The sequence below is a fragment of the Bos indicus x Bos taurus genome, chromosome 19, assembly GCF_003369695.1.
Source record: "Bos indicus x Bos taurus breed Angus x Brahman F1 hybrid chromosome 19, Bos_hybrid_MaternalHap_v2.0, whole genome shotgun sequence".
NCBI classification, from domain to species: Eukaryota; Metazoa; Chordata; class Mammalia; order Artiodactyla; family Bovidae; genus Bos; species Bos indicus x Bos taurus.
In genome coordinates this window covers 22,279,839-22,307,319 of record NC_040094.1, presented here as the reverse complement: position 1 = coordinate 22,307,319, position 27,481 = coordinate 22,279,839, and the positions used below count along the sequence as shown (strand labels likewise).

General features: G+C 38.7%; 1 protein-coding gene across 3 annotated transcripts in view; it reads right to left on the bottom strand.

Annotated features, from left to right (window-relative positions):
- NSRP1 (nuclear speckle splicing regulatory protein 1) overlaps positions 1-27,475 on the bottom strand; it is a 45,883-nt gene extending 18,408 nt beyond the window's left edge. The window contains exons 1-2 of one of the 3 annotated variants that reach the window (XM_027518280.1): positions 27,375-27,475; positions 26,116-26,212 (exon numbers count right to left, since the gene is read on the bottom strand). In XM_027518280.1, the coding sequence (XP_027374081.1) occupies positions 26,116-26,212; positions 27,375-27,394 (117 nt within the window). In that variant the 5' untranslated portion in view covers positions 27,395-27,475. Of the gene's footprint in view, positions 1-2,343; positions 2,431-26,115; positions 26,213-26,910; positions 26,992-27,374 lie in introns of those variants that run through there. The other 2 variants (XM_027518283.1, XM_027518282.1) reach the window with 2 other exon arrangements.
- Positions 27,476-27,481: the final 6 nt, after the last annotated feature.

The following is a 27,481-nucleotide window of genomic DNA, read 5'->3' as shown; positions in this document are numbered from 1 at the left end:
AAGAGAAACCAGCAAACTGTAACCATCGTGGTAAACTACCATACCATCCTCAGAAAAATACTGAATAGATAACAAGTGAGAAAGGGTACAGACTTGAACAATACAGTTAAGTTTGGATAGGGAATGGAAACTCATTCTGGAGCCTGAGAGACGCAGCCTATAGTAATCAGTAGGGACTGGCAGAACTATAGCTAACCAAAGAGTACAAGCCCCACCTAAAGGTAGTCACACTTCAAAAAAATTTAAAAAGATTGTCATGACAGATGGCAACTTGCTTGTGTCTATTAAATAACTGAATGTATGACTATACACATGAACATGAATATATATTCATATGTATGTTTATAAGTGTTTATTACAGTACAAGTGTGTCCAGTACTTTAAAGAAAACAAAAATATTTTCATTTGAAATATACCTGGATCAGTCACAAAACCTGTATTAAGCCATGAAGGAAATGTCAAGACATTACAAAAAGCAGAAGTCTCACATGGACCATGTTCACAGGCAAAATGCATTAGCATAAAAAACAGCAAACAGGAAAAAAACCAGATACCTGGAAATTACAATTCTAAATGATTCTTGCGTTAAAAAAAAAAGAGAATCAAAATAAAAATTATAAGCTCCTTGTTAAAAAATATACAACGAGGGTGAGCAAATAACAAAACCTATGGCAAGCAAAGCTGCTGCTGCTAAGTCACTTCAGTCGTGTCCGACTTTGTGCAACCCCACAGACGGCAGCCCACTAGGCTCCTCCGTCCCTGGGATTCTCCAGGCAAGAGTACTGGAGTGGGGTGCCATTGCCTTCTCCCGCAAGCAAAGCAGGACTATGGAAAAGTTTATAGCCATTAATAAATGTTTTAGGAAACAAAAAAGATGTTCAGCTGAAGAGTGTAAGAAAGAACAGACAAGAACAAAGGTTGTACGGAAATAACAGAGAACAAAATAAACAAAATAGAAAACTAAAAGATAATTGAATGACCAATAATCAGAAAGTTAATTCTTATAAAAGGTAATATAATAGCCAAACTTTTGCCAGGTCTGATCAAGGAAAAAGAGAGAAAAATAGCAAACAACATGGGGGGGAGGGAGACATAATTACAAGTTCAGAAGAGATTTTTAGTAAGTATTTTATTATTAAAATCTTCTACAAATATAATCTGAATTCCTAGAAAAATGAATGATTTAGGAAAACACAAATAACCAAAATTGGCTGAAAATCTAGAAACTGAAATAGATCAAAAAAGGAAGAAACTGAAATAAATAGTTAAGGACCAAATGCAAAATATTATTGTGTATTTTAAAATATTTTAAAGGAACATAAGTTGTAAAGCAGAGGCTATCAGATGTTTTGGTCTCAGGACAATTTTACACTCAAAATTATTAAGGACCCAAAGAACTTCTGTTTATGTGTGTTATACCTATTAATATTTACCATATTAGAAAGTAAAACAAAGAACTGTAAATATTAATTCATTGAAAAATAACAATAAACCCATTTCATACTCAAAACAGTCTTATGAAAAATAACTAAAAAAAAATTTAGTAAGAAGAGTGGCAGTGCTTTATTATCTTTGCAAGTCTATTTAACTAAAGACTGTTGGGTTTTCTCATACTGCTCTATCTTCAATTTGTTGCAATCCACATATACTGCAATATCTGGGAAACTCCACTGTACATTAAGTAGAAAATGAGAGTAAAAAAAGGCAAATTAATGTCTTAGTATTGCTATGAAAATAGTTCTGACTTTGCAGACCTCATGAAAGGATCCTGAGAACACCCAGGGGTCTCCATATTACAACTGGAGAGCACTGTTATAGAAAAGAAAAAAAAAAAAGATGGAGAGCTACACCAATATCAGATAAGAACAGAATAAGAAAACTACAAGCCAGTGTGACTTAACAGCAAATACTTACCTTATATCATACACAAAAATTAGCTCAAAACTGATCAAAGACCTAAACCGAAGAGTTAAGACTCTTAGGGAAAAAACAGCGGAAAAGCTTCATACATTGGATTTGGCAATGATTTACTGGATGTGACACCAAAAGCACAGACAATGAAAGAAAATGTGATAAATGGCTTCATCAAACTTCAAAATTCTGTGCATCAGACAAAAATCAACGGAGTGAGAAGGTAACCCAATGAACAGAAGAAAATATTCACAAGTCATATATCTAATAACCAGAATACATTCCTACAACTTAACAACTTAATAATGGGCAGAAGGACCTCAACAGAGACTTCTCCAAAACAGATCTACACATGAGCAATAAGCACATGAAAGATGCTCCACAACATCAATTATTAGGGAAATGCAAATCAAAAGCACAATTAGATATTACCTCACTACCACGAGAATGAAATGAAGTGCTGGTCACTCAGTCTGACTCTTTCCAACCTCATGGACTGTAGCCCAGTAGGCTCCTCAGTCCATGCAATTTTCCAGGCAAGAATACTGGAATGGGTTGCCATTCCCATCTTCAGGGGACCTTCCTGACCCAGGGATCACACCTGGGTCTCCTGCATTGCAAATAGATTCTTTACCATCTGAGCCACCAGGGAAGCCCAATCCATGGGAATAGCTATTATCAAAAAAAAAAAAAAAAGTCAATAATAACTATTGAAAGTTTTGGAAAGGATGTGGAGAAACTGGAACCACTGTTCATTGCTGGCAGAAATGTAAAATGGTGCAGCCACTGTGGAAAACAATGCGGTGGTTCCTCAAAAATAGAATTACCATATGATCCAACAATTCCACTTGGGTATATACACAAAAGAACCGAAAGCAGGGACTCAAAAGACACTTGTACACAAATGTCATAAAGGCATTACTCACAACACTCAAAAGCTGGAAAAAACCCAAGTGTCCACGACAGATGAATGGATAAACAAAATGTATTACATACACAAAACGGAATGTTATGCAGCCTTAAAAAGAAAGGAAATTCTAACACGTGCTACAACATGGATGAAACTTGAGGACATTATGCTAAGTAAAAAGTGAAGTGAAAGTTGCTCAGTCATGTCCAACTCTTTGCAATCCCATGGGTCATACAGTCCATGGAATTCTCCAGGCCAGAATACTGGAGTGGGTAGCCATTCCCTTCTCCAGGGGATCTTCCTAACTTAGGGAACGGACCCAGGTCCCCACATTGCAAGCAGATTCTTTACCAGTTCAGCTACAAAGGAAGCCCAAGAATACTGGAGTGGGTAGCCTATCCCTTCTCCAGGGGATCTTCCTGACCCAAGAATCAAACTGGGGTCTCCTGCATTGCAGGCAGATTCTTTTACCAACTGAGCTATCAGGGAAGCCCATGCTAAGTGAAGTCGGTCACAAAAAGACAAATACTGTATGATTCCACTTAGATAAGAAAAGTAGTAAAGTTCATAAATGGTGGAATGGTGGTTCTCAGGAGCTACGAGAGGAGGAAAAGGGGAGTTACTACTTCATGGGTACAGAGTTTCAGTTTGGAAAAATGAAAAAGTTCTGAAGATGAAGAGTGGTGATAGTTGCACAGGAATGTGAATGCATTTAACCCCACTTAAAAAATAGCTAAGTGGTAAATTTTGTGTTATGTATACTTGGCGGCATGCTCAGTCATGTCTGACTCTTTGTGACCTCAAGCTCTATAGCCCTTTCAGGCTCCTCTGTTCATGGGATCGTCCTGGCAAGAATACTGGAGTGGGATGCTGTTTTCCCTCCAGGCATCTTCCCAACTTAGGGATCAAACCCACGTCTTCTGTGGCTCCTTTACTGCAGGCAGATTCTTTACCACTGAGCCACCAGGGAAGCCCTATGTATCAGTTCAGTTCAGTCACTCCATCGTGTCTCACTCTTTGTGACCCCATGAACTGCAGCACACCAGGTCTCCCTGTCCCATCACCAACTCCCAGAGTTCATTCAAACTCACATCCATCGAGTCGGTGATGCCATCCAACCATCTCATCCTCCGTCGTCCCCTTTTCCTCCTGCCCCCAATCCCTCCCAGCATCAGAGTCTTTTCCAATGAGTCAACTCTTCACATGTGGTGGCCAAAGTACTGGAGTTTCAGCTTTAGCATCATTCCTTCCAAGGAACACCCAGGGCTGATCTCCTTCAGAATGGACTGTTTGGGTCTCCTTGCAGTCTAAGGGACTCTCAAGAGTCTTCTCCAACACCACAGTTCAAAAGCATCAATTCTTCGGAGCTCAGCTTTCTTCACAGTCCAACTCTCACATGCATACATGACCACTGGAAAAACCATAGCCTTGACTAGACGGATCTTTGTTGGCAAAGTAATGTCTCTGCTTTTGAATATGCTATCTATGTTGGTCATAACTTTTCTTCCAAGGAATAAGCGTCTTTTAATTTCACGGCTGCAGTCACCATCTGCAGTGATTTTGGAGCCCCCAAAAATAAAGTCTGCCACTGTTTCCCCTATGTATGCTGCTGCTAAGTGGCTTCAGTCGTGTCTGACTCTGTGCGACCCCATGAGCTGCAGCCTACCAGGCTTCTCCATCCATGGGATTCTCCAGGCAAGAACACTGGAGTGGGTTGCCACTTCCTTCTCCATCCCTATTATACTTTACCACAATTTAAGAAAAAGGGGGAGGGGATGAAGTCCAGCCACACATATAAAGTTAATAGCCCCCCAAAAATAAAGTCTGATACTATTTCCATATCTATTTCCCATGAAGTGATGGGACCAGATGCCATGATCTTCGTTTTCTGAATGTTGAGCTTTAAGCCAACTTTTTCACTCTCCTCTTTCACTTTCATCAAGAGGCTTTTTAGTTCCTCTTCACTTTCTGCCATAAGGGTGGTGTCATCTGCATATCTGAGGTTATTGATATTTCTCCCAGCAATCTTGATTCCAGCTTGTGCTTCTTCCAGCCCAGTGTTTCTCATGATGTACTCTGCATAAAAGTTAAATAAGCAGAATGACAATATACAGCCTTGACGTACTCCTTTTCCTATTTGGAACCTGTCTGTTGTTCCATGTCCAGTTCTAACTGTTGCTTCCTGACCTGCATATAGGTTTCTCAAGAAGTAGGTCAGGTGGTCTGGTATTCCCATCTCTTTCAGAATTTTCCACAGTTTATTGTGATGCACACAGTCAAAGGCTTTGGCATAGTCAATAAAGCAGAAATAGATGTTTTTCTGGAACTCTCTCACTTTTTCAATGATCCAGCGGATGTTGGCAATTTGATCTCTGGTTCCTCTGCCTTTTCTAAAACCAGCTTGAAGATCTGGACATTCACGGTTCACAGAGTTACTGACCAATTTTCACTAATTTATTCTGCATCAACAAACAACAAGAAGATCTCATGGCTTCCAACACAAAGGTTTATTTCTTGCTCATACTACATTGTCCACTATGAATGGCTATAGGTCCATACTGTCTTCATTCCAGGACTGAGACTGAAAGTGCAGTCCCTATCTACAACATGCTGTTCATATGGCAGACAGGAAAAAAAGGAATGACTGAATCAGATGACTCTCAAAAAAGCTTCTGCTCAGATATAGCTTATCACTTCCATTCACATTCCACACTGGTCAAAACAAGTCTCATGAATAAGCCAAGGGTCAGGAAGGATACTCTCCCACAGGGAGGGTCATCTGATGGGAGGGCTCTATAGAGATGGACCCAGTTAGAGAGGGCTACCCAATAATTGTAAACATAACTTGGGGATGACCAATCTACAGCAAAGGGCAACTCCCTGAAAAAAAGGTATTTACCATGAACCTAGAGCAAAAATAACTATTGCTATATATCAACAGTAAGTGCTTAGAAAATTAATAAATGTAACAATAAATTTAAAAGATCTCAAACATATGAGCTGTGAAGCCAATTAACTATGTTATCTTCTATCTTAGACAAACTGCTTGTTTCTTCCACTGTGAAGATAATGAAAACCTATTTCACTGATTTTAGAATCAAATTTTTTCACACTTTAACCTCTCAGAAATTGATGACTTCTTGAAAGAACAGCTGTTTCCCAGGAAGCAATAATGTAGTATATGAAAATTTTTCATTGACACTTTCTGATAACATCAAGAAAGCATCAAAGTATCTTACACTTGATAAAATATGGTAATATTTAGTGTTACTGTGATGATCACATGAGCTAATTCATATAAAACAGAGCACTACTTAATATACAGCAAGCTCTCAATAAATATTAATTTTCTTATTCTTTGTTCTACTGTATTTAATCAAATATATATATATCAACCCACTCCAGTATATGTTTTAATTATATATAATCAAAACAGATTATAATGCTAGAGTAACTGAAATAAAAAGGCAATGAACCAGGATTAGAGAAAGAAATAAAATGGAACAGAACAAACAGGGATACAGACCCACAGATGTATAGGAATTTAATACATAATAAACAAATCATTATGTATTAGAGAGGATAGCACATAATGGTAGTTCTCATCGTATCATACTTAATACCTTCCTTTCATAGGAAGTATTTGTAAATGTCCCTTGTGTGTTTTAGTGGCCCAGTCCTGTCCAGCTCTTTGCAACCCCATGGACTGTAGTCTGCCAGGCTCCTCTGTCCATGGAATTCTCCAGGCAAGAATACTTGAGTGGGTAGCCATGACCTTCTCCAGGGGAGCTTCCTGACCCAGGGATTGAACCCAAGTCTCCTGAATTGCAGGTGGATTCTTTACAGTCTGAGCTGTCAGGGAAGCAAATGCCCTTAACCATACTGAAAATGGATAATCTAATCTGTACACACAATTTTTAAAAGCTATACACACACACACTTCTTTCTGACTCAGTTTTGGATACACACACATGTACATCCTTACAGAACTATAAGTAAAGAGAAATTAATTTATAAAAAAATATGTAAATATGTAACATTCAGATCAGATCAGATCAGTTGCTCAGTCATGTCTGACTCTTTGCGACCCCATGAATCGCAGCACGCCAGGCCTCCTTGTCCATCACCAACTCCCGGAGTTCACTCAGACTCACGTCCATCGAGTCAGTGATGCCATCAAGCCATCTCATCCTCTGTCGTCCCCTTCTCCTCCTGCCCCCAATCCTTCCCAGCATCAGAGTCTTTTCCAATGAGTCAACTCTTCGCATGAGGTGGCCAAAGTACTGGAGTTTCAGCTTTAGCATCATTCCTTCCAAAGAAATCCCGGGGCTGATCTCCTTAGTAATTTGTCAAATGCTTCTACCAGGTGGAATCAGTGTAATCACCATTAATGCTACGGATAGAAATGTTAACTTGAATTGGTGACTCAAACACCACAAGTGACACCGTGGACGGGGACACGAGTTTCTTACATGGTAGACTCCTGGTGAAGTTCTAAACAAACAAGGGTACAATCTTCACTCTACAAGACAGTTAACAGCAAAGGAAGGACTTCCCTGGTGGCGCAGCAGATGGGAATCCATGTGCCCATACAGACGACATGGGATTGATTCCTGGTCCAGGAAGACCTCACATGCTGTGGCAAACTAAGCCCGTGTGCCACGACTACTGAGCCCACACCCTAGAGAGCCCGTGTGCTGCAACTAATGAAGGCCATGTGCCTAGAGTCTGTGCTATGCAACAAGAAAAGCAAGTCAATGCAAAGAGAAGCCCCTGCACAGCAGCACACAACAGACCCTACTCCCAGAATAGACCCTGCTTCCTTGCAACTAGAAGAAATCCCACACAAAGCAAAGAAGACCCAGCACAGCCAAAAATAAATAAATAAAACTACAAAAATAAGAGTAGGAGAATTTTAGCCTACATTTTGCCACATATAAATAATACTTTTTAAAAACTATTGAAATTTTCATTCTATTAAAAACTTTTATTAATAAAAACAAAATGCACAAAACACATTTTATGTTTATGTGTAAAAAGAACAAGTCCAAGGCTAACAAAATTATAGTTTTTCCTCTGTATACATCTTCAGAGGGATTTCATCTATATGGATGGGGCAACAAAATACAGAATATTTACAATCCCTGGGCTACATCAAAACCTGGTATCAATAATACACTCAGTAACTGTGGTAAGTTATAAAAGTCACTTTATAAGTTTCTTAATGCTCCTCTTGAAGTGTTGAAAACCCTTGGAATAAGATTGTTCAAAAAAATTGGACAAATGGACATCCATCTCGTTGAAAATTAATAGAAAACCCTTGGAATAGGACTGTTCAAAAAAACTGGACAAACAGACATCCATCTCGCTGAAAATTAATAAACTCATCTCCCCAAAATATTCCTAATCCACAAGAAAGCAAAGCTGTATAATTTCATATGATAAGAACTGCAATTCAACTGTAAGCTACTTGTGTTCCTGTTCCAACCAGTAAACAAATCAACTCTTGAAGTCCCTGAGCTCTGCCGATTTTCCAACTAACCCCTTTTCCACTGCTTCTCTCAAACTTTTAGAATTCCATTACAAACAAACTGCCTCTCAGAAGGAGTAATTATTATGTTTAAAAGCACAGACTTTGGATAAGGCAGATCAATTCAGTTACTCAGTTGTGTCTGACTCTTTGTAACCCCACAGACTACAGCATGCCATGCTTCCCTGTCCATTACCAACTCCCGGAGTTTGCTCAAACTCATGTCCATCAAGTCAGTGATGCCATCCAACCATCTCATCCTCTTGTCTCCTTCTCCTCCTGCCTTCAATCTTTCCCAGCATCAGGGTCTTTTCCAATGAGTCAGTTCTTCCCATCAGGTGGCCAAAGTATTAGAGATTCAGCATCAGCCCTTCCAACTAGTATTCAGGACTGATTCCCTTTAGGATTGATTGGCTTGATCTCCTTGCTGTCCAAGGGACTCTCAAGAGTCTTCTCCAATACCACAGTTCAAAAGCATTGATTCTTTGGGGCTCAGCTTTATAGTCCCAACTCTCACATCCACATATGACTACTAGAAAAACCATAGCTTTGACTAGATGGACCTTTGTCAGCCAAGTAATGTCTCTGCTTTTTTAATATGTTGTCTAGGTTGGTCATAGCTTTTCTTCCAAGAAGCAAGTGTCTTTTAATTTCATGGCTGCATTCACCATCTGCAGTGATTCTGAAGCCCCAAAAAACAAAGTCTCTCACTGTTTCCACAGCTATTTGCCATGAAGTGTTGGAACTGGATGCCATGATCTTAGTTTTGTGAATGTAGAGTTTTAAGCCAACTTTTTCACTTTCCTCTTTCACTTCCATCAGTTATTCTTCGTTTTCTGCCATAAGGGTAGTGTCATCTGCATATCTGAGGTTACTGCTGTTTCTCCTGGCAATTTTGATTCCAGCTTCTGCTTCATCCAGCCCAGCATTTCACATCAGGCAGATCTTCTAGGGTCAAAATCTAGCTCTATTACCTAACTACTCTGTGTGACACAGGTCAATTTACTTAAGTACTTGACACCTTAGATTCTTTAGCATAAAAGCTCCCTTTTCCTTTAGCTTCTTTCCTTTTAAACACGCACAAATCATCTCCATCTAAGATAACAAAAAAGAAATTTCCACCAACTCTACCATTATTCCTTCTATCATCTCCGTTTCCTTCTTGCTTTTCCCAATCAAACTCTTTCAAAATAAGACCACTAATTAAAGAAGTTAATGATCACGTAACAGGGAAAAAAGGATGAATGGAGACTGAAGAACTAAGAAAAAATATGAAAACTAAAACACACCATTAGGTTCAGTTCAGTCACTCCGTCCTATCCGACTCTTTGCGACCCCATGAATTGCAGCACGCCAGGCCTCTCTGTCCATCACCAACTCCCGGAGTCCACCCAAACCCACGTCCATTGTGTCGGTGATGCCATCCAGCCATCTCATCCTCTGTCGTCCCCTTCTCCTCCTGCGCTCAATCTTTTCCAGCATCAGGGTTTTTTCAAATGCGTCAGCTCTCTGCATCAGGTGGCTAAAGTATTGGAGTTTCAGCTTTAGCATCATTCCTTCCAAGGAACACCCAGGGTTGATCTCCTTTAGAATGGACTGGTTGGATCTCCTTGCAGTCCAAGGGACTCTCAAGAGTCTTCTCAAACACCACAGTTCAAAAGCAGCAATTCTTCGGCACTCAGCTTTCTTCACAGTCCAACTCTCACATGCATACATGACCACAGGAAAAACCATAGCCTTGACTAGACGGACCTTTGTTGGCAAAGTAATGTCTCTGCTTTTGAATACACCATCTAGGTTGGTCATAACTTTTCTTCCAAGGAGTAAGCATCTTTTAATTTCATGACTGCAGTCACCATCTGTAGTGATTTTGGAGCCCCCAAAAATAAAGTCTGACACTGCTTCCACTGTTTCCCCATCTACTTCCCATGAAGTGATGGGACCAGATGCCATGATCTTTGTTTTCTGAATGTTGAGCTTTAAGCCAACTTTTTCACTCTCCTCTTTCACTTTCATCAAGAGGCTTTTTAGTTCCTCTTCACTTTCTGCCATAAGGGTGGTGTCATCTGCATATCTGAGGTTATTGATATTTCTCCCAGCAATCTTGATTCCAGCTTGTGCTTCTTCCAACCCAGTGTTTCTCATGATGTACTCTGCATAGAAGTTAAATAAGCAGGGTGACAATATACAGCCTTGACATACTCCTTTTCCTATTTGGAACCAGTCTGTTGTTCCATGTCCAGTTCTAACTGTTGCTTCCTGACCTGCATACAGATTTCTCAAGAGGCAGGTCAGGTGGTCTGCTACTCCCATCTCCTTTAGAATTTTCCACAGTTTCTTGTGATCCACACAGTCAAAGGCTTTGGCATAGTCAATAAAGCAGAAATAGATATTTTTCTGGAACTCTCTTGCTTTTTCCATGGTCCAGCGGATGTTGGCAATTTGATCTCTGGTTCCTCTGCCTTTTCTAAAACCAGCTTGAACATCTGGAAGTTCATGGTTCACATAGTGCTAACGCCTGGCTTGGAGAATGTTGAGCATTACTTTACTAGTGTGTGAGATGAGTGCAATTGTGCAGTAGTTTGAGCATTCTTTGGCACTGCCTTTCTTTGGGACTGGAATGAAAACTGACTTTTTCCAGTCTTGTGGCCACTGCTGTTTTTTCCAAATTTGCTGGCATATTGAGTGCAGCACTTTCACAGCATTATCTTTCAGAATTTGAAATAGCTCAACTGGAATTCCATCACCTCCACTAGCTTTGTTCATAGTGATGCTTTCTAAGGCCCACTTGACTTCACATTCCAGGATGTCTGGCTCTAGGTGAGTGATCATACCATTGTAATTATCTTGGTCATGAAGATCTTTTTTGTACAGTTCTTCTGTGTATTCTTGCCACCTCTTCTTAATATCTTCTGTTTCTAACAGAAGCAGAAGATATGGTCCATACCATTTCTGTCCTTTATCAAGCCCATCTTTGCATGAAATGTTCCCTTGGTATCTCTAATTTTCTTGAAGAGATCTCTAGTCTTCCCCATTCTGTTGTTTTCCTCTATTTCTTTGCACTGATCGCTGAGAAAGGCTTTCTTATCTCTTCTTACTATTCTTTGGAACTCTGCATTCAGATGCTTGTATCTTTCCTTTTCTCCTTTGCTTTTCGCTTCTCTTTTCACAGCTATTTGTAAGGCCTCCCCAGACAGCCATTTTGCTTTTCTGCATTTCTTTTCCATGGGGATGGTCTTGATCCCTGTCTCCTGTACAATGTCACGAACCTCAGTCCCTAGTTCATCAGGCACTCTATCAGATCTAGTCCCTTAAATCTATTTCTCACTTCCACTGTATAATCATAAGGGATTTGATTTAGGTCATACCTGAATGGTCTAGTGGTTTTCCCTACTTTCTTCAATTTAAGTCTGAATTTGGCAATAAGGAGCTCATGATCTGAGCCTCAGTCAGCTCCTGGTCTTGTTTTTGCTGACTGTATAGAGCTTCTCCATCTTTGGCTGCAAAGAATATAATCAATCTGATTTCGGTGTTGACCATCTGGTGATGTCCATGTGTAGAGTCTTCTCTTGTGTTGTTGGAAGAGGGTATTTGCTATGACCAGTGTGTTTTCTTGGCAAAACTCTATTAATCTTTGCCCTGCTTCATTCCGTATTCCAAGGCCAAATTTGCCTGTTACTCCAGGTGTTTCTTGACTTCCTACTTTTGCATTCTAGTCCCCTATAATGAAAAGAACATCTTTTTTGGGTGTTAGTTCTAAAAGGTCTTGTAGGTCTTCATAGAACCATTCAACTTCAGCTTCTTCAGCGTTACTGGTTGGGGCATAGACTTGGATTACTGTGATACTGAATGGTTTGCCTTGGAAACAAAACAGAGACCATTCTGTCGTTTTTGAGATTGCACCCAAGTACTGCATTTCGGACTCACAAGTGCGGGCGGCTGTGACGGGGCACAAGCCTGGCCGAGAGGAGCTACCCTATGTCTGAGGTCAGGGGCAGAACCCGACGAGTGGTGGCCAAGAGGAGCTACCCCATGTCCAAGGTCAGAGGCAGCAGCCCAGAGTGCCAGGCTGTGACTCGCAGGAATGGCTGAGAGGAGCTACCCCACGTCCGAGGTCAGGGGCGGTGGCTGAGAGGAGTTACCCCATGTCCAAGGTCAGGGGCAGTGGCCGGGCAGAGCTACCCCACATCCGAGGTCAGGGGCGGTGGCCAAGAGGAGCAACCCCACCTCCAAGGAGCGGTGGCTGCGCGGGCACAGGAGGGCCTAGAGGAGCTACTCCATGTTCAAGGTCAGGAGGGGCAGCGGTGAGGAGATACCCCTCGTCCAAGGTAAGGAGCAGCGGCTGCGCTTTGCTGCAGCAGCTATAAAGAGATACCCCACGTCCAAAGTAAGAGAAACCCAAGTAAGATGGTAGGTGTTGCAAAATGGCAATCAGAGGGCAGACACACTGAAACCATACTCACAGAAAACTAGTCAATCTAATCACACTAGGACCACAGCCTAACTCAATGAAACTAAGCTATGCCCTGTGGGCCCACCCAAGATGGGCGGGTCATGGTGGAGAGGTCTGACAGAATATGGTCCACTGGAGAAGGGAATGGCAAACCACTTCAGGATTCTTGCCTTGAGAACCCCATGAACAGTATGAAAAGGCAAAATGATAGGATACTGAAAGAGGAATTCCCCAGGTCAACAGGTGCCCAATATGCTACTGGAGATCAGTGGAGAAATAACTCCAGAAAGAATGAAGGGATGGAGCCAAAGCAAAAACAATACCCAGTTGTGGATGTGACTGGTGATAGAAGCCAAGGTCTGATGCTGTAAAGAGCAATACTGCATAGGAACCTGGAATGTCAGGTCCATGAATGAAGGCAAATTGGAAGTGGTCAAACAGGAGATGGCAAAAGTGAACGCAGACATTCTAGGAATCAGCGAACTAAAATGGACTGGAATGGGTGAATTTAACTCAGATGACCATTATATCTACTACTGCGGGCAGGAATCCCTCAGAAGAAATGGAATAGCCACCATGGTCAACAGAAGAGTCCGAAAAACACACCATTAACCAGTAAAACTATCAATTAAATTAGAAACAAGACAGAAAAGAGGTAACTAAAATAACTGATGCAAAAAAAAAAAAGACAAAGATTGATATTTGTTTAACTCTCTTTAATATCTGTTTAACTCTCTCATCTTACCCAACTCCACTTTCTCTTGGTCCTCATTATCTTCTAAAACTAACACATAATTTACTAATCTGTTAACCATTTATCACCTCTTCTCTTCCCAGAAGAACGTAAACTCCAAAAGCGCAGTGGCTTTGCTGCATTTCACTGGGACAGAGCAGGAATCACTAAATATTTGAATGAACTAATGAATGCATGATGATATGGAAAACAGAGATGATCCTTCAAAGAGATAAAAAGCAAATGGATCAGAAAAAGTATTGACGTGATGAAAATAAAATTCTGTGAAAAGAAATAGTTAAATATTTCAGGTAAAAAGTAACAATGTATTCCAGGGAAAGTAATTCAAAATTATTTATACCAAAACACACAGAACTTAAAGGATATAAAGAAAATAGTCACCAGCTGTCCAAGGCAATAAGAAAATAATTCATCGGAAGTGAGATAAAATAACTACAGTACTGTACTTTCTAATAAAAACACTCAAGTTTTGAAATAAATTGTTATTTGAGAGATAGTACACCATTCAGATTATTTAGGTGATAAAAACAACAATCAATCATTCCTTAACAATTAAGAATTTAGGAAATAATGCCCCATAAGAACATGTTGAAAAACTACTCCATAAGGAAATTAAGCAAAAGATCTCAGAAATGGAAATCACTGGTAAAAGAACTACTGGAGTGCACTGAATCAAATTAAATTAAAAAACCAAGGAATTTCAAAATACAGGAATACAAGAAATGATTTAACTTTAAAACATTAATATAAATTCATATTGATGCTAAAAAACTAAAGTTTAATACTCTTAGGATAAAAATTATTAGTAAACTAAAAATAGTATCCAAAACTTAAAGAAAAATCACATTTGAGATATTTCATAAACAATTTCCATTAAAGTCAGGAATGTAACAAAGTTTCTATCATTGCTTCTATTTATCTCTATATTGTAGTTTTCAGGCAATATAATAAAACACTCATAATCACATAGCAAAACAAGAAATATGAGGTAAAAGAATTAAAAAGAGACAAAATTATCCTTGTTTACAGACAATATGATTGTCTACAAAGGAAATACGAAAGAATCATCAGGCAAACTATTAGAACTATATTTACTAAAATTAAATCAACAATAACAAAAAACAGAAGCTTTATAATTAACAAATTAGAAAAAGTTTCCTTATACAATAACAGGGCTATAAGGTACCTACAAATAAATCTAACAAAAGATGGATGTCACCTTTACGGGAAAAAATGATAAAATTGTACTAAAGGATATATAGAACACCTGGATAAAGAAATATGCCATTTTCATATATGAAAAGAGTAAAATACTAAAATATCAATTCTCTTCTAAACTATATATTCAATGCAATTCCAATCAAAATCCCTATGGTTTTTTTTTATTATGAAACTGTGGTGTTAGTCGCACAGTGGCGTTTGACTCTTTGCAATCCCATGGACTGTGTAGCCCACCAGGTTCCTCTGCCCATGGGATTCTCCACACAAGAATACAGGAGTTGCCATTGCCTTCTCCAGGGGATCTTCCCAACCCAGGGATAGAATACAAGTCTCCAACATTGCAGGCAGATATTTTACCATCTGAGCCATCTGGGAAGCCTGCTATAAAACGGATGACACAAAAATCCACTTAAATGACTGAAGGCAATTTTAAATAAGGGAAGAGCAATAGAGTGAAGAACAATTGAAGAAAAGAGAATGCAAGACAATGCATGACTTTGTAGGACAAAAATGAAGACTTTGGTCTCTAAGAGCAATGGGAAGTAAATAGTGATTTTAAAACAAGTAAGATGACTTTGTCTAAAGTGTGCAAAAAATTTATCGGAGAGGCTTAAAAGACAACCTGGAATGTCACTGAAAATGGCAGAGTATAGAGCTAACAAACATTCTCTTCTCCAAAAGAGCATAAAAACACTGGCCAAAAAGAGTTAGAATCAGCTTTTTTAGAACTCTGGAAATAAACCAACATCTTAACAACAGTCCAGGGAGCATTTATCCAAGAACAGCTGAATCTTGGTAGGAACTCTATGGTGTTTTAACTTACCCTATTTCCATCACCCCCTCCCTAGTACCATGGTAGCCTAAAAACAAAGAGACCACAATCATAGTAGAAAAATCAGCAGTCTGGCAGCCACTCCAGAGGGCAACTGAGGTTCCTTCAAAACCCTATCCAAGAGAATTATTGGAACTGTCTGATGGTCCCTGGAAGACGCCACTCAGAAGGCTGTTTTTATTTGACTTGACAAGAGTTGCTGTTGTAAAACAGCCTTTTCCCGGGAGGTATCCGTCAAAAACAATCAAAGACAACTGTTGAATATCAGGGTAGCCTGAGGCAGTGGGTAATAGTTTTAATAGTTGGGGAAAACAATAGGTTATGGTTAAGCAGAAAGCTTAAAGCAGAACAGAAAGTCCACTGGGACTTTGAAATCTCCAAAATGTTTCTGGGGAGACCACATGCATACACAGACCTTTGTACAAGATCAGGAAAGACCTGAGAAGGTCCTAAACTCTCAAGACTATCTTGAGGACTGACTTGAGGCTCTGTACAAGCAAAAGTGAAGGCTAAGGCAAAGTTGTAAAATGCATGGTTATGTACTGAAGGCATGTGCCAACAAGCCTTTTGGCAGACTGGAGACCTATTGTTACAGGTGTTTAAGGAAGTCTGTCAGGTCATTAGTTGACCACTAAGGTAACCAAGCAGACTTTGGTGGCCACACATGACAAACATAGACTCAAAGAATTAGTTCAGACAATCACTAAACAAAAAAACAAAAACAGCAAAACAATCAACAAACAAACAACAAACCTTGGGAACAGGGGCAGCTCTGATTGTAGAGCTGCCATTTTCTATTATTCTAAATTTTCAATTTTCAACCCAAAATTATGAGACATACACATAAACAAGAGAATACGATTCACACACAGAATAAAAGCCTACAATGAACTAAAGGAAACTATGTCTAAAAACGAAAGTATGAAGAAGTGAAAGTGAAAGTCGCTCAGTCGTGTCTAACTCTTTGCGACCCCATGGACTATACAGTTCATGGAATGCTCCAGGCCAGAATGTCTCACCAAATAGAGAATACCAATTAAAAAAAAAAAAAAATTACTTTAAAGCAAAGAAACAAACCAAACCAACCTCAGGAGTTGAAAAATACAACAGTGCTTCTGAATTATATTTCCGACCAAAGAAGATAGGAAAAAAAAAAAAACCCTCAGCCATGTGTCAACATAATCTGGCAAAAAACTCAGATTTAACCAGAGATTCACAAAATAATTTTATGTCCAAGAGGATTCGTGATTAATACTACCATTTCTTTCCTAGAAAAGAACAAAATTCCTACTTCACTCATCTTCTTAACCTGGATTAGTTTAGCCACTTCTGTAACGCTCTTATCCTACTGGAGGATAAAATAAGGAGAACAGAGTTCTCTTGCTGTGGCTCCCACTCCTAACAAAATTATATTGTTTAAAGCTGCCTTTTGCTTTCTTCTTGCATTTCCTTGTTTCTATTTCACTCATGGATAACAGGTTAAAAAATGAATTCTTGGCAAAATTACATTTTGCTTATACTGTTATTACATATTAATATATTCAGTATCATGAATTTCTCAGAATTCAGTTTAGTAGCAAATGATAAAAGTGAAAAAAATTCTTAGCCATCATTAAAATAACCCCAATTTCCTGCCATTTTTACAAATATGCTTTGTCATGTCTATACAACTCATTTTATTTGAACTATACTAGACTACCTCCAGAGAAATAGGAAATTTCAAGATTGATAAACAGTGAAAAATGCAATTATAATGTTCAGAGATTACATTTTTAACTTTTTCTTACCATCAGCAAGCCAAACAGGCTTCCAACTAAAATAAATTCATTTTTCATTAAGAAAAACAGACCTATGAAGACTACTTATTCAAGAAAGTGTTTTAAAAATATTGGAATTAAAGTGGTGAAAGACAAATAGGCATAACTCCCAAACTTGTATATATATATATTCCACATTCATTTAGACATTTCTCCAAAGAAGACATTCAAATGGCTGGTAGGCACACAGAAAGATGCTCAACAGTGCTAATTATTAGAGAAATGCAAATCAGAACTACAACGAGGTACCACCTCACACCATCAGAATGCCCATCATTAAAAAGTCTGTAAGTAACAAATGCTGTAGAGTGAAAAGGAAACCCTTCTCACACTGTTGGTGGGAAAACAGTATGGAGATTCCTCAAAAAACTAAAAGCAGAGTTGCCATATGATCCAGCAATCCCACCCCTTTGCACATACTCAGACAAAATAATAACTCAAAAAGATACAAGTACCTCTATGTTCATAGCAGCACTATTTACAATAGGCAAGACATGGAAACAACCACAATGTTCACCAACAGATGAATGGATAAAGAAGATGTGGAATACACACACAGGCACACACACACACACACACACACACAGAGGACTACTACTCACCCACGGAAGAAAATGATGAATGGATAAAGAAGATGTGGAACACACACACACTGCTCACCCATGGAAGATGTGGAATACACACACACACATACCACACCACACACACAGAGGAATACTACTCACCCATGGAAGAAAATGATGAATGGATAAAGATGTGGAATACACACACATGCACACATACACAGGAATACTATTCACCCACAGAAGAAAATGATGAATGGATAAAGAAGATGTGGAATACACACACATGCACACACACACAGGAATACTACTCACCCATGGAAGAAAATGATGAATGGATAAAGAAGATGTGGAACACACACAGTGGGATACTACTCACCCGTGGAAGATGTGGAATACACAGACACACACACACACACACACACAGGAATACTACTCACCCATGGAAGAAAATGAAATGCCATTTGCAGCAGCATGAATGGACCTAGAGCTTATCATACTAGGCAAAGTCAGAAAGACAAATACCATATAACATCACTTATATGTGGAAATCTAAAATACAATACAAATCAACCTATCTACAAGACAAAAACAGGCTCACAGATATAAAAAGTGGTTGTCTAGAGGAAGGAGTAGAGGAGGAAAAGAATGGGAGTTTGAAATTCGTAGAGACAAACATATATAGAATGGATAAACAACAATGTATAGCACAGTATCCTGTGACAAAGCATAATGGAAAAGAATATGAAAAAGAATATACACGCGTGTATGTGTGTGTATAAAAACAAAGCCACTTTGTTGGACAGAAGAAATTAACACATTGTAAATCAACTATACTTCAATACAATTTTTAAAAAAGGAAGTAGTGAAAGCAATGAAAACATGTCGTGTAATCCAGTAAATTGCAAATGTTTCCAACTTTGGGAATATACAACTACGAAAGTGAAAGCGTTAGTCATTTAGTCATGTCTGACTCTTTGCAACCCCATGGTCTTCTCCAGGCAAGAATACTGGAATGGGCTGCCATTCCCTTCTCTGAGGATCTTTCTGACCCAGGGATTGAACCTGGGTCTCCTGTATTATAGACGATTCTCTACCATCTGAGCTACCAAGGAAGCCCATACAACCATAGTCACATTTTTTTTTAAAGCACTGATTTCCTTCTGTTCTCAAAAATTATAACAATGGAATAAACACAATTTTGAAAAAAAAAAAAAAGCTCACACTATCACTAAAAAAATCCCCTCAGATCAATTTTTCACTTATTTTCTACTTATCTATGCATATAGTTTTCTATAACCACATACACATATTCAATTTCATATTCTACTTATTTCATCTTATTTCATGTTTTTAAATGGTTCCAGTACTCTCTCTTATTATGCCTTCTCAAATTAAATGTGTTATTTCCTTTCATATTTTAATATGATTTGGAAGCTAAATATCTTACAGGAAATTCTTAAAGTCCAGCATAAATTTTTCTTAAAAAATATTTTTCAACAGGAAAATACAGAAAAGCATAAAAAAAAATCACTCATAAATTCACCAAAGACAACTACTATTAATATTCTGAAATGATTTCTTTACGCTTTTTTCCTTTCATTTTATTTATAACAATTCTGTACAGACATTGTACCTCCCTTTACTTAGCCATGCTTTCACTGTTGCAAGTTGGACTGGTTCTAAGTTTCTACTATCATAAACAACTCTGAAATGAAGACTTCTGTATATCTACAAATTTCTGACCATGTCCTCAGGAGAGAATTTTAGAAAGGAAAATACTGGCACAGCTTCCACCTTCTGACTGATATAATGGGTTAAACATACCTGACCCTTAAAGGATTGATACAAATTGCAAAATTGTTTTCTGAAAGGGGCACTGATTTACATCAACTAAGTTTTGAATTTTCAAATTTCCCATTTCATCAAAACTTTGCCATATCATTTTCAAAAGTATTATCTATATTAGTTTTTTTTAAAAGGCAGCTTACTGCTGCGCTTATTTACACTTCTTAGATATAGTAAGATTAAGTATTTTTATTGCTTATTAGATATTTCTATTTCTTCTATACCTTATGTGTTTTCCAATTTTCTCCAGGGGTTTTGGTGTTTTTCTTACAGTTTTTATAACTGCTTTATATCTTATGAAAATGAAAGCTTAACCTATAAAAGGACTACCTGGCTTCTGAGTACTCAAAGTGCAATTATTATCATCCACCATTTATCTAACATGTTTGGTAAATATTAAAAAAATAACTAAATAAACTTTAGTTATCTGTTTTAAATTAATACCTTCTTTTAAAGAGATCCAGAAGTTTTGTATCTTTATCCAACAGCAACAATTCTCAGGTGGTATGAATCATACCTCTTCATGGCATATGAGTTATACTGCAAAACTGGATCTCACGAGAATATCATTATCTAGAAGTAAGTATTTCCACTGCCAAGACTAAAAGGAAAATTCATTATATTCTGTGAAATGAGCAAGCATTTATCACAGAAATATCTAAAAGGAAGTTTCATGTTTTAACTTGTCATGCAACATCTATTTTAGTCACTAACCACTTTAAAACACTTGTGAAATACTTGTCAGAAGTACTTTGGATAATTGTATACATCAATGGACAGCAAGTACAGCTAAATTTCAGCTATCCCCCCCCTTTGTAAATAAAGTTTTATTAGAACACATCAGTCATGCTCATTCATTTACATGTTATCTAATGGCTACTTTCACACTGTGAAAGCAAAGTTGAGCACTTAGCTTGCAAAACCTAAAGTGTCTACTATCTGGCTCTTTACAACACAGCTAAAACATCTGAGTAAATAATTTTACTCATTCTTGGAAGTCAGCACAGATAGATCTTAACTCCTGGAGCTCATACTCTTGCACAGTGTAAAACTTGTATGCAAATAACTTACAATATAAGGTATAAAAAGCAAAGTGCTCTAAGAATGATAAAGAGTGTCAGAAAAATGAAGAGTGTTTCCAGTGGGGAAAATCTTGAAGAAGGTAGCATTTGCACTGGGTTTTAAAAGATGGCTATAATTTGACATATATGACAGAGACACTTCCAGTGTGAACAAAAGTAGAGTTGTAAAAAAAATACAAACATGACAGTGTACTCTGCATGGAGAAACAGGAGAAAACGCTAACGAGCATTTTGAAGCCAAAGCACAGGGAAGGCTGTCAGTGTCAAGATAAGAAGTTTAGATTTTAAATACATTTACGTTTAAAAGCAAGGAAGTAACAGTGATTAGAACTGTTTTAGGCAGATCAATCTATCAACAGTATTTGAAATGAATTTGAGGAAAGAGAGGTGATAAAGAAACTAATTATAAAGCTATTAATTCATGACAGAAGTGATAAAGGTGGTAGCAATGGGGCTGGAATAAAGAAGAATCAGAAAAACAGAAAATAAACACATTAGCACCATAGCAAAACTACTCAAACACTTTTGACCAGATAACAGCATCTGGATACACTATAAACCTTACTTACAGGGGCTTCCCAGGTGGCTCAGTGGTAAAGAACCTGCCTGCTAATGCCAGAGACACAAGAGACTCGGGTTCGATCCCTGAGTCGAGAAGATCCCCTGGAGAAGGAAAAGCCAACCAACTCCAGTATTCTTGCCTGGGAAATGCCATGGAGAGGAGCCTGGTGGGCTACAGTTCATGGGGTCGCAAAGAGTCGGATGTGACTGAGCACTTGAGCACACATACATAAACTTTACTTATATGGGGTAAAAACTCTTCATCTCCTCTGCATTTGAACAAAATAACTGTCTATTTAGCTCTGCTAATTTAAAAAAGAGGGACTATTTAGTAATAATTTAAATTGCTAGACTACCACTTTCTCCCATTTTTAAACTAATTCTGGATATCAGCACATATTAAAACAGATTTCATTTGGTAGGGCCCCCTCTGCTGGACCACTGAAAGAAAAGTCTGATCTTAAATTTGGGTTCTTAATTGCTTCTGTGGAATTGCTGAAAAAAAAAGAATAATTGATTTGCTTTGGAAGCTCATCAGGTGTATCAAATGCCCCCGGGAACCATAAAATATCTTTCTCTGTCTTTTCCGAAATAGGAATAACCTTATTGTTCCTTAAACGGATTAATTTTTAAAGAAGAGTTTGACTCATAGACATAGAGAACAGACTTGTGGTTGCCAAGGGGGAGGGGGAGTGGGGGAGAAAATGGACAGGGAGTTTGGGATTAGCAGATGTAAACTATTATATAGACAATAAATAAACAACAAGGTCCTACTGTACAGCATAGAGAACTAGATTCAATATCCTGATAAACCATAATGGAATATGAAAAAGAATGTGTATATAGACATATAGATAAAACTGAATCACTCTGCTGGACAGCAGAAATTCACACAACATTCTCAATCAACTACACTTCAATAAAATAAATTTTTAAAAAGATTTTATATTCAAAGCTTACTAACATTTAAATAATATGCAAGGATAAACTGGAATTCATCACATTTATTTGGACGCATGGCATGGCTTGTGGGATCTTAGTTCCCTGAGCAGGGGGTCGAACTTGGGCCCTCAGCAGTGAAACAGAAAAGACCTAACCAGTGAACTACCAAAGAATTCCCCTACACTGATTTTCTATAGGTAAAGAAATTATGCTAAGGAACAATTTTATATTCTCTGCTCATTAAGAACTAAACTGCAGCTCCTTCATCAGTAGGCTTCTGATTGGGCTCTATCAAAGAGATACCAAGATAGTGTATCGGAGGGTAGAAGAATGGGATACAACTAGTATTTCTCCCTGCCTTTCTCTCTGAGACTGAATCTTCCCTGTGGCTTCAACTCCTTTTAGAAAAGTTCAGTTCCCACCAAGTAATCCTAGTCCCCGGCCTCCAGAACCCAACTCCTACTTCAATCTCTCCATTTATCACTTCTTGCTTTTTACTACTGCTAATCTTTGGGTTGGGCTTCCCAGGTGACTCAGTGGTCAAGAATCCACCTGCCAATGCAGGAGACACAGATTCGATCTCTGGGTGGGGAAAGACCCCTTGTAGAAGGAAATGGCAACTCACTCCAAGATTCTTGCCTGGGAAATCTCATGGCCAGAGGAACCTGGTGGCCTATAGTCCAGGGGGTTGCAAAAGAGTCAGCCACAACTTAGCAGCTAAACAACAAACTCTGTGTTGCTTCACCATCTCTTGTAGCTTCTCAAGTCTTCAATCACCCATGTAACCAATTCTCTGCATTAAAGTCCCTCTATGTAAAAGGAACGGGGACAAAAAGGAAGAGAAAAATGGCTCTAGGCCTTTCTTTTCTGACTATACAGTACTCACTGTCCAGCTACCACTAGGCGCATCTCACAATGAAAAAGAAACAGTAATCATACGAGTAAACTTTCTAGATCACTTGTACAAACCCATCCTTCTCAAATTGGAGCAATGCTGCTTTGTATTACATTGGTATGCCAGGATAATTTATGTGAAACCTCAAGATAAGTGTGTCATATTTTTCTGTTGTGTCCATAGTGATTTTAAAAATTACTTGTACATTAAAAATTTTTTGACATTATTGACTATGCTGAAGCCTTTGACTGTGTGGATCACAACAAACTGAGGGAAATTCTTAAAGAGATGTGAATATCAGACCACCTTACCTGCCTCCTGAGAAATCCGTATGCAGGTCAAGAAGCAACAGTTAGAACCAGACATGGAACAATGGACTGCTTCCAAATTGGGAAAGGAGTACGTCAAGGCTGTATATTGTCACCCTGCTTATTTAACTTACATGCAGAGTACATCATGTGAAATGCTGGGCTGGATGAAGCACAAGCTGGAATCAAGACTGCCGGGAGAAATATCAATAACCTCAGATATGCAGATGATACCCCCCTTATAGAAGAAAACGAAGAACTGAAGAACCTCTTGATGAAAGTGAAAGAGGAGAATTTTAAAATATTTTTTAAAAAAATGCCTAGACAACATATTAAAAAGGAGACACATTACTCTGCCGACAAAGGTCCATCTAGTCAAAGCTATGGTTTTTCCAGTAGTCACATAGGTATGCAAGAGTTGGACCATAAAGAAAGCTGAGCACTAAAGAATTGATGCTTTTGAACAGTGGTGTTGGAAAAGACTCCTTAGAGTCCCTTGGACTGCAAAGAGATGAAGCCAGTCAATGCTAAAGGAAATCAGTCCTGAATATTCATTGGAAGCAATGATGCTGAAGCTCCAGTACTTTGGCCACCTGATGTTAAGAACTGACTAACTGGAAAAGACCCTGATGCTGGGAAAGATTGAAAGCAGGAAGAAAAGGGGACGACAGAGGGTGAGATGGTTGGATGGCATCACCGACTTGATGGACATGAGTTTGAGCGAGCTCTGGGAGTTGGTGATGGACAGGGAAGCATGGCGTGCTGCAGTCCATGGGGTCACAAAGAGTCAGACACCACTATGCGACTGAACTGTCTGAATGTACATTAAAACAAACCACAAGGGTACTGTCAATTCAGTGGGGAAGAGCCTTCAACAAATGGTATTGAGACAACTGGATATCCCTCCACATGCAAAGAATGAAAGGAAACCCTCTATCTCATATCAAATACAAAATTTAACTCAAAATGAACCACAGATGTATCTGAAGAACTACACAATTCTTAGACAAAAGCATACGCATAAACCTTGACCTTGGATTAAGCAATGGTTTCTTAGGTAATGACACCAAAGCAGTAACAACTAAAGGAAAAAAATATACCGGACTTCCTCAAAATTGAACTTTTGTACTTCAAAGGACATTGTCAAGAAAGTGAAAGGACAATCCACAGAATGGGAGAAAATATTTACAAATTACATCTAATAACTTATTCTTGCCTGGAGAATCCTATGGACAGAGGGCCTGGCAGGCTACAGTCCGTGGGGTCACAAGAGTCGGACATGACTTAGCAACTAAACCACCACCACCACCAAGTGATCTGTACCTAGAACATACAAAGGAATCTTACAACTCATAGCAAAATGACAAATAACCCAATTAAAAACTAGGCCAAAAAAAAAAAATCTAGGCACATTATGCCAACAGACATTTCTCTAAAGATGATACGTAAATGGCCGAAATCATAGGTCATCATCAAAATGCAAATCAAAACCACAATGAAATAGTTGTCTGGGGCAAAATATGGGAAAGTAAATTAACTGCAAAGAGGTATGAAAGAACTTTCAGGGAAGAGCGAAATGTTTTACATCTTGACTGGTGGCTCAGATGGTAAAGAATCCGCCTGCAATGAAGAAAATCCGGGTTCAGTCCCTGAGTCAGGAAGATTCCCTGGAGAAAGGAATGGCAACTCACTCCAGTAATCTTGTCTGGAGAATTCTTCCATGGACAGAGGAGGCTAGTAGGATACAGTCCATGAGGTTGCAAAGAGTTGGACATGACTGAGCAACTAACACTTTCACTTTGAGGCATATGTATTTGTCAAAAGTCATCAACCCATACACTTAAAATCCATGAATTTAATATTTTACACACTTAAAATCTATTAATTTCAAATTTCACACATTTGGAAGCATGTGCTTATTTTGATATGCTTGTTAAGAACTGTGGGCTTCATAGAAAAACACTGTTTTGGCTGCTAAAACACAGAATGTTCATATTAGATGTTATTGTAGTATTATCAATGCTAACTTTACACACTACCATAACTACACTGAGTAATTACATTTAGCAGATACTGAATAATTACAAAAATCATCTCACAAGAAACTATTTTGCTGATAAAAATTTCTAGGAAATTGGTGACATCTCAATAGCTTATTTCCTAGGATCTTTACACTAACAATTTTGTTGTACCAGTATTAGTTGTGTGAAATTACTTTGTCTAACTGCTTAAAAATAGCTGAAGTTCATAGCTGTTGAAAGAAAATCTCTTGGATTATCCATTTATCACTTACCAAAAAAACAAAACAAAACACACCAAACCACCAATAGCGCTTTCTTCTTTAAATATTCCTTTGACACTTCTGTAAATTATGCTACAGATACACTGTACTAACAAAACATTTGAAGCAAGCAAAGATATCAAATTCATAAGTTCAATTTAAAAACAAAAACATTTCCAACAATGCCGTAGAAAAAGTTTCCCTTACCTCATCATCATCATCATCAGAATCATTCCCAAACACTGAAGGTTTTTGCAAAACAGGGTGCAACTGCTGTGCCTTCTTTGGCAAAATAAGCCCATACCTGCATATTTTTTGTTTTGAAATAGAAATTACATCATTATACTTAAATGTTAAAACAGTAATACATCCACTACCTCTTCGGGATGAAGCTACCAAGTCAAAACATGTCACAGCGCTTATGATCATACAACCCTGGTTCTGATTTTCAACGATCTAAAAGCTTCAAAATGCACTAAAGATTTTTAAACTATCATTCTAGGTTAAAGAAGAGAAGTGAATGAAGAGTTTAGAAGTTTTAGATAGTGAAACGATAGGAAAGTTTAAAAAAAAATGTTAGTGGAAAGCTCAGTTGACGTCCACTAAGAAGAAAACGACTCTATATTATCCTTGTGGCCTAACAAGAGTCAAGAAAACATTCCCCCCACCCCTTACTGGGTATATATCATTTTAAAGAAGTTAATTAAAGATTAATGTCATCCATTAAAATTTTTTAAAGATTACATTAACTGAGAAACCCAAGTAGCTATGGGGCGAATTACCATTACACTTGATAAAGCTCACGTGCTTTGTCTTGGAGCACCTGAAAGAACCATCCCATCAGACCCAACTCAATTGGTTTCTCACGTTTGGGCCTTTAAGATGCAGATAAAACGGGAAGCCGCATCACAACTGAGGATTATATATGTAAGGTAAAGCTTCCAAAAACATGTAACATTTCTCTTTTACCGCAAGGTATACCCCAATTCCCTATGTGCCTACCCTTTTTTGTGGCTTCTCAGCACAACATTCCTAAACCGAGAAGGGAGGGCGGGAATCAGAACTTGAGCTGCCAAGGAGAACAAGGCCCTCTAAGAAAGCCAGGAATTGTCTCTCTTCTCATTTCCCCTGAAAGCATCCAACCGGGGAGAAACTCAAGCGCGGGGTAGGAAGCAAGACTGAGGGGCCTCAGACCGAGCTTTTGGAAAATAGAAAAGTCTCGCTCTCTGCCCCTCAGCCTAACTTCCTTTATTTCCTCACAAGTTTCTCCCTCAAACTTCGGGCTTCCATCCTGCAAAATGTGTGGGGGGATGGGAATATATGTTCCTCGGGATTTCTCGCTTTCCCCGCCTCTATCCCTGACGACACAGCCCCTTCACTTCCAGCGCACTTCTACTCCTCGGCCAAAGACACAGTCGCCGTGGTATCTCACTCCCCAGTCTGACCCTAACTCCCGGATCACTCACTGCCTGCCCGGAATCGCCATCTTGCTCCCGTCTCCGCTGAACGTGGCCGACGCCGACGTAACGCTGATGCAGACGCTGGCGTCATCACGCGAATTCTCGCGGGGCTT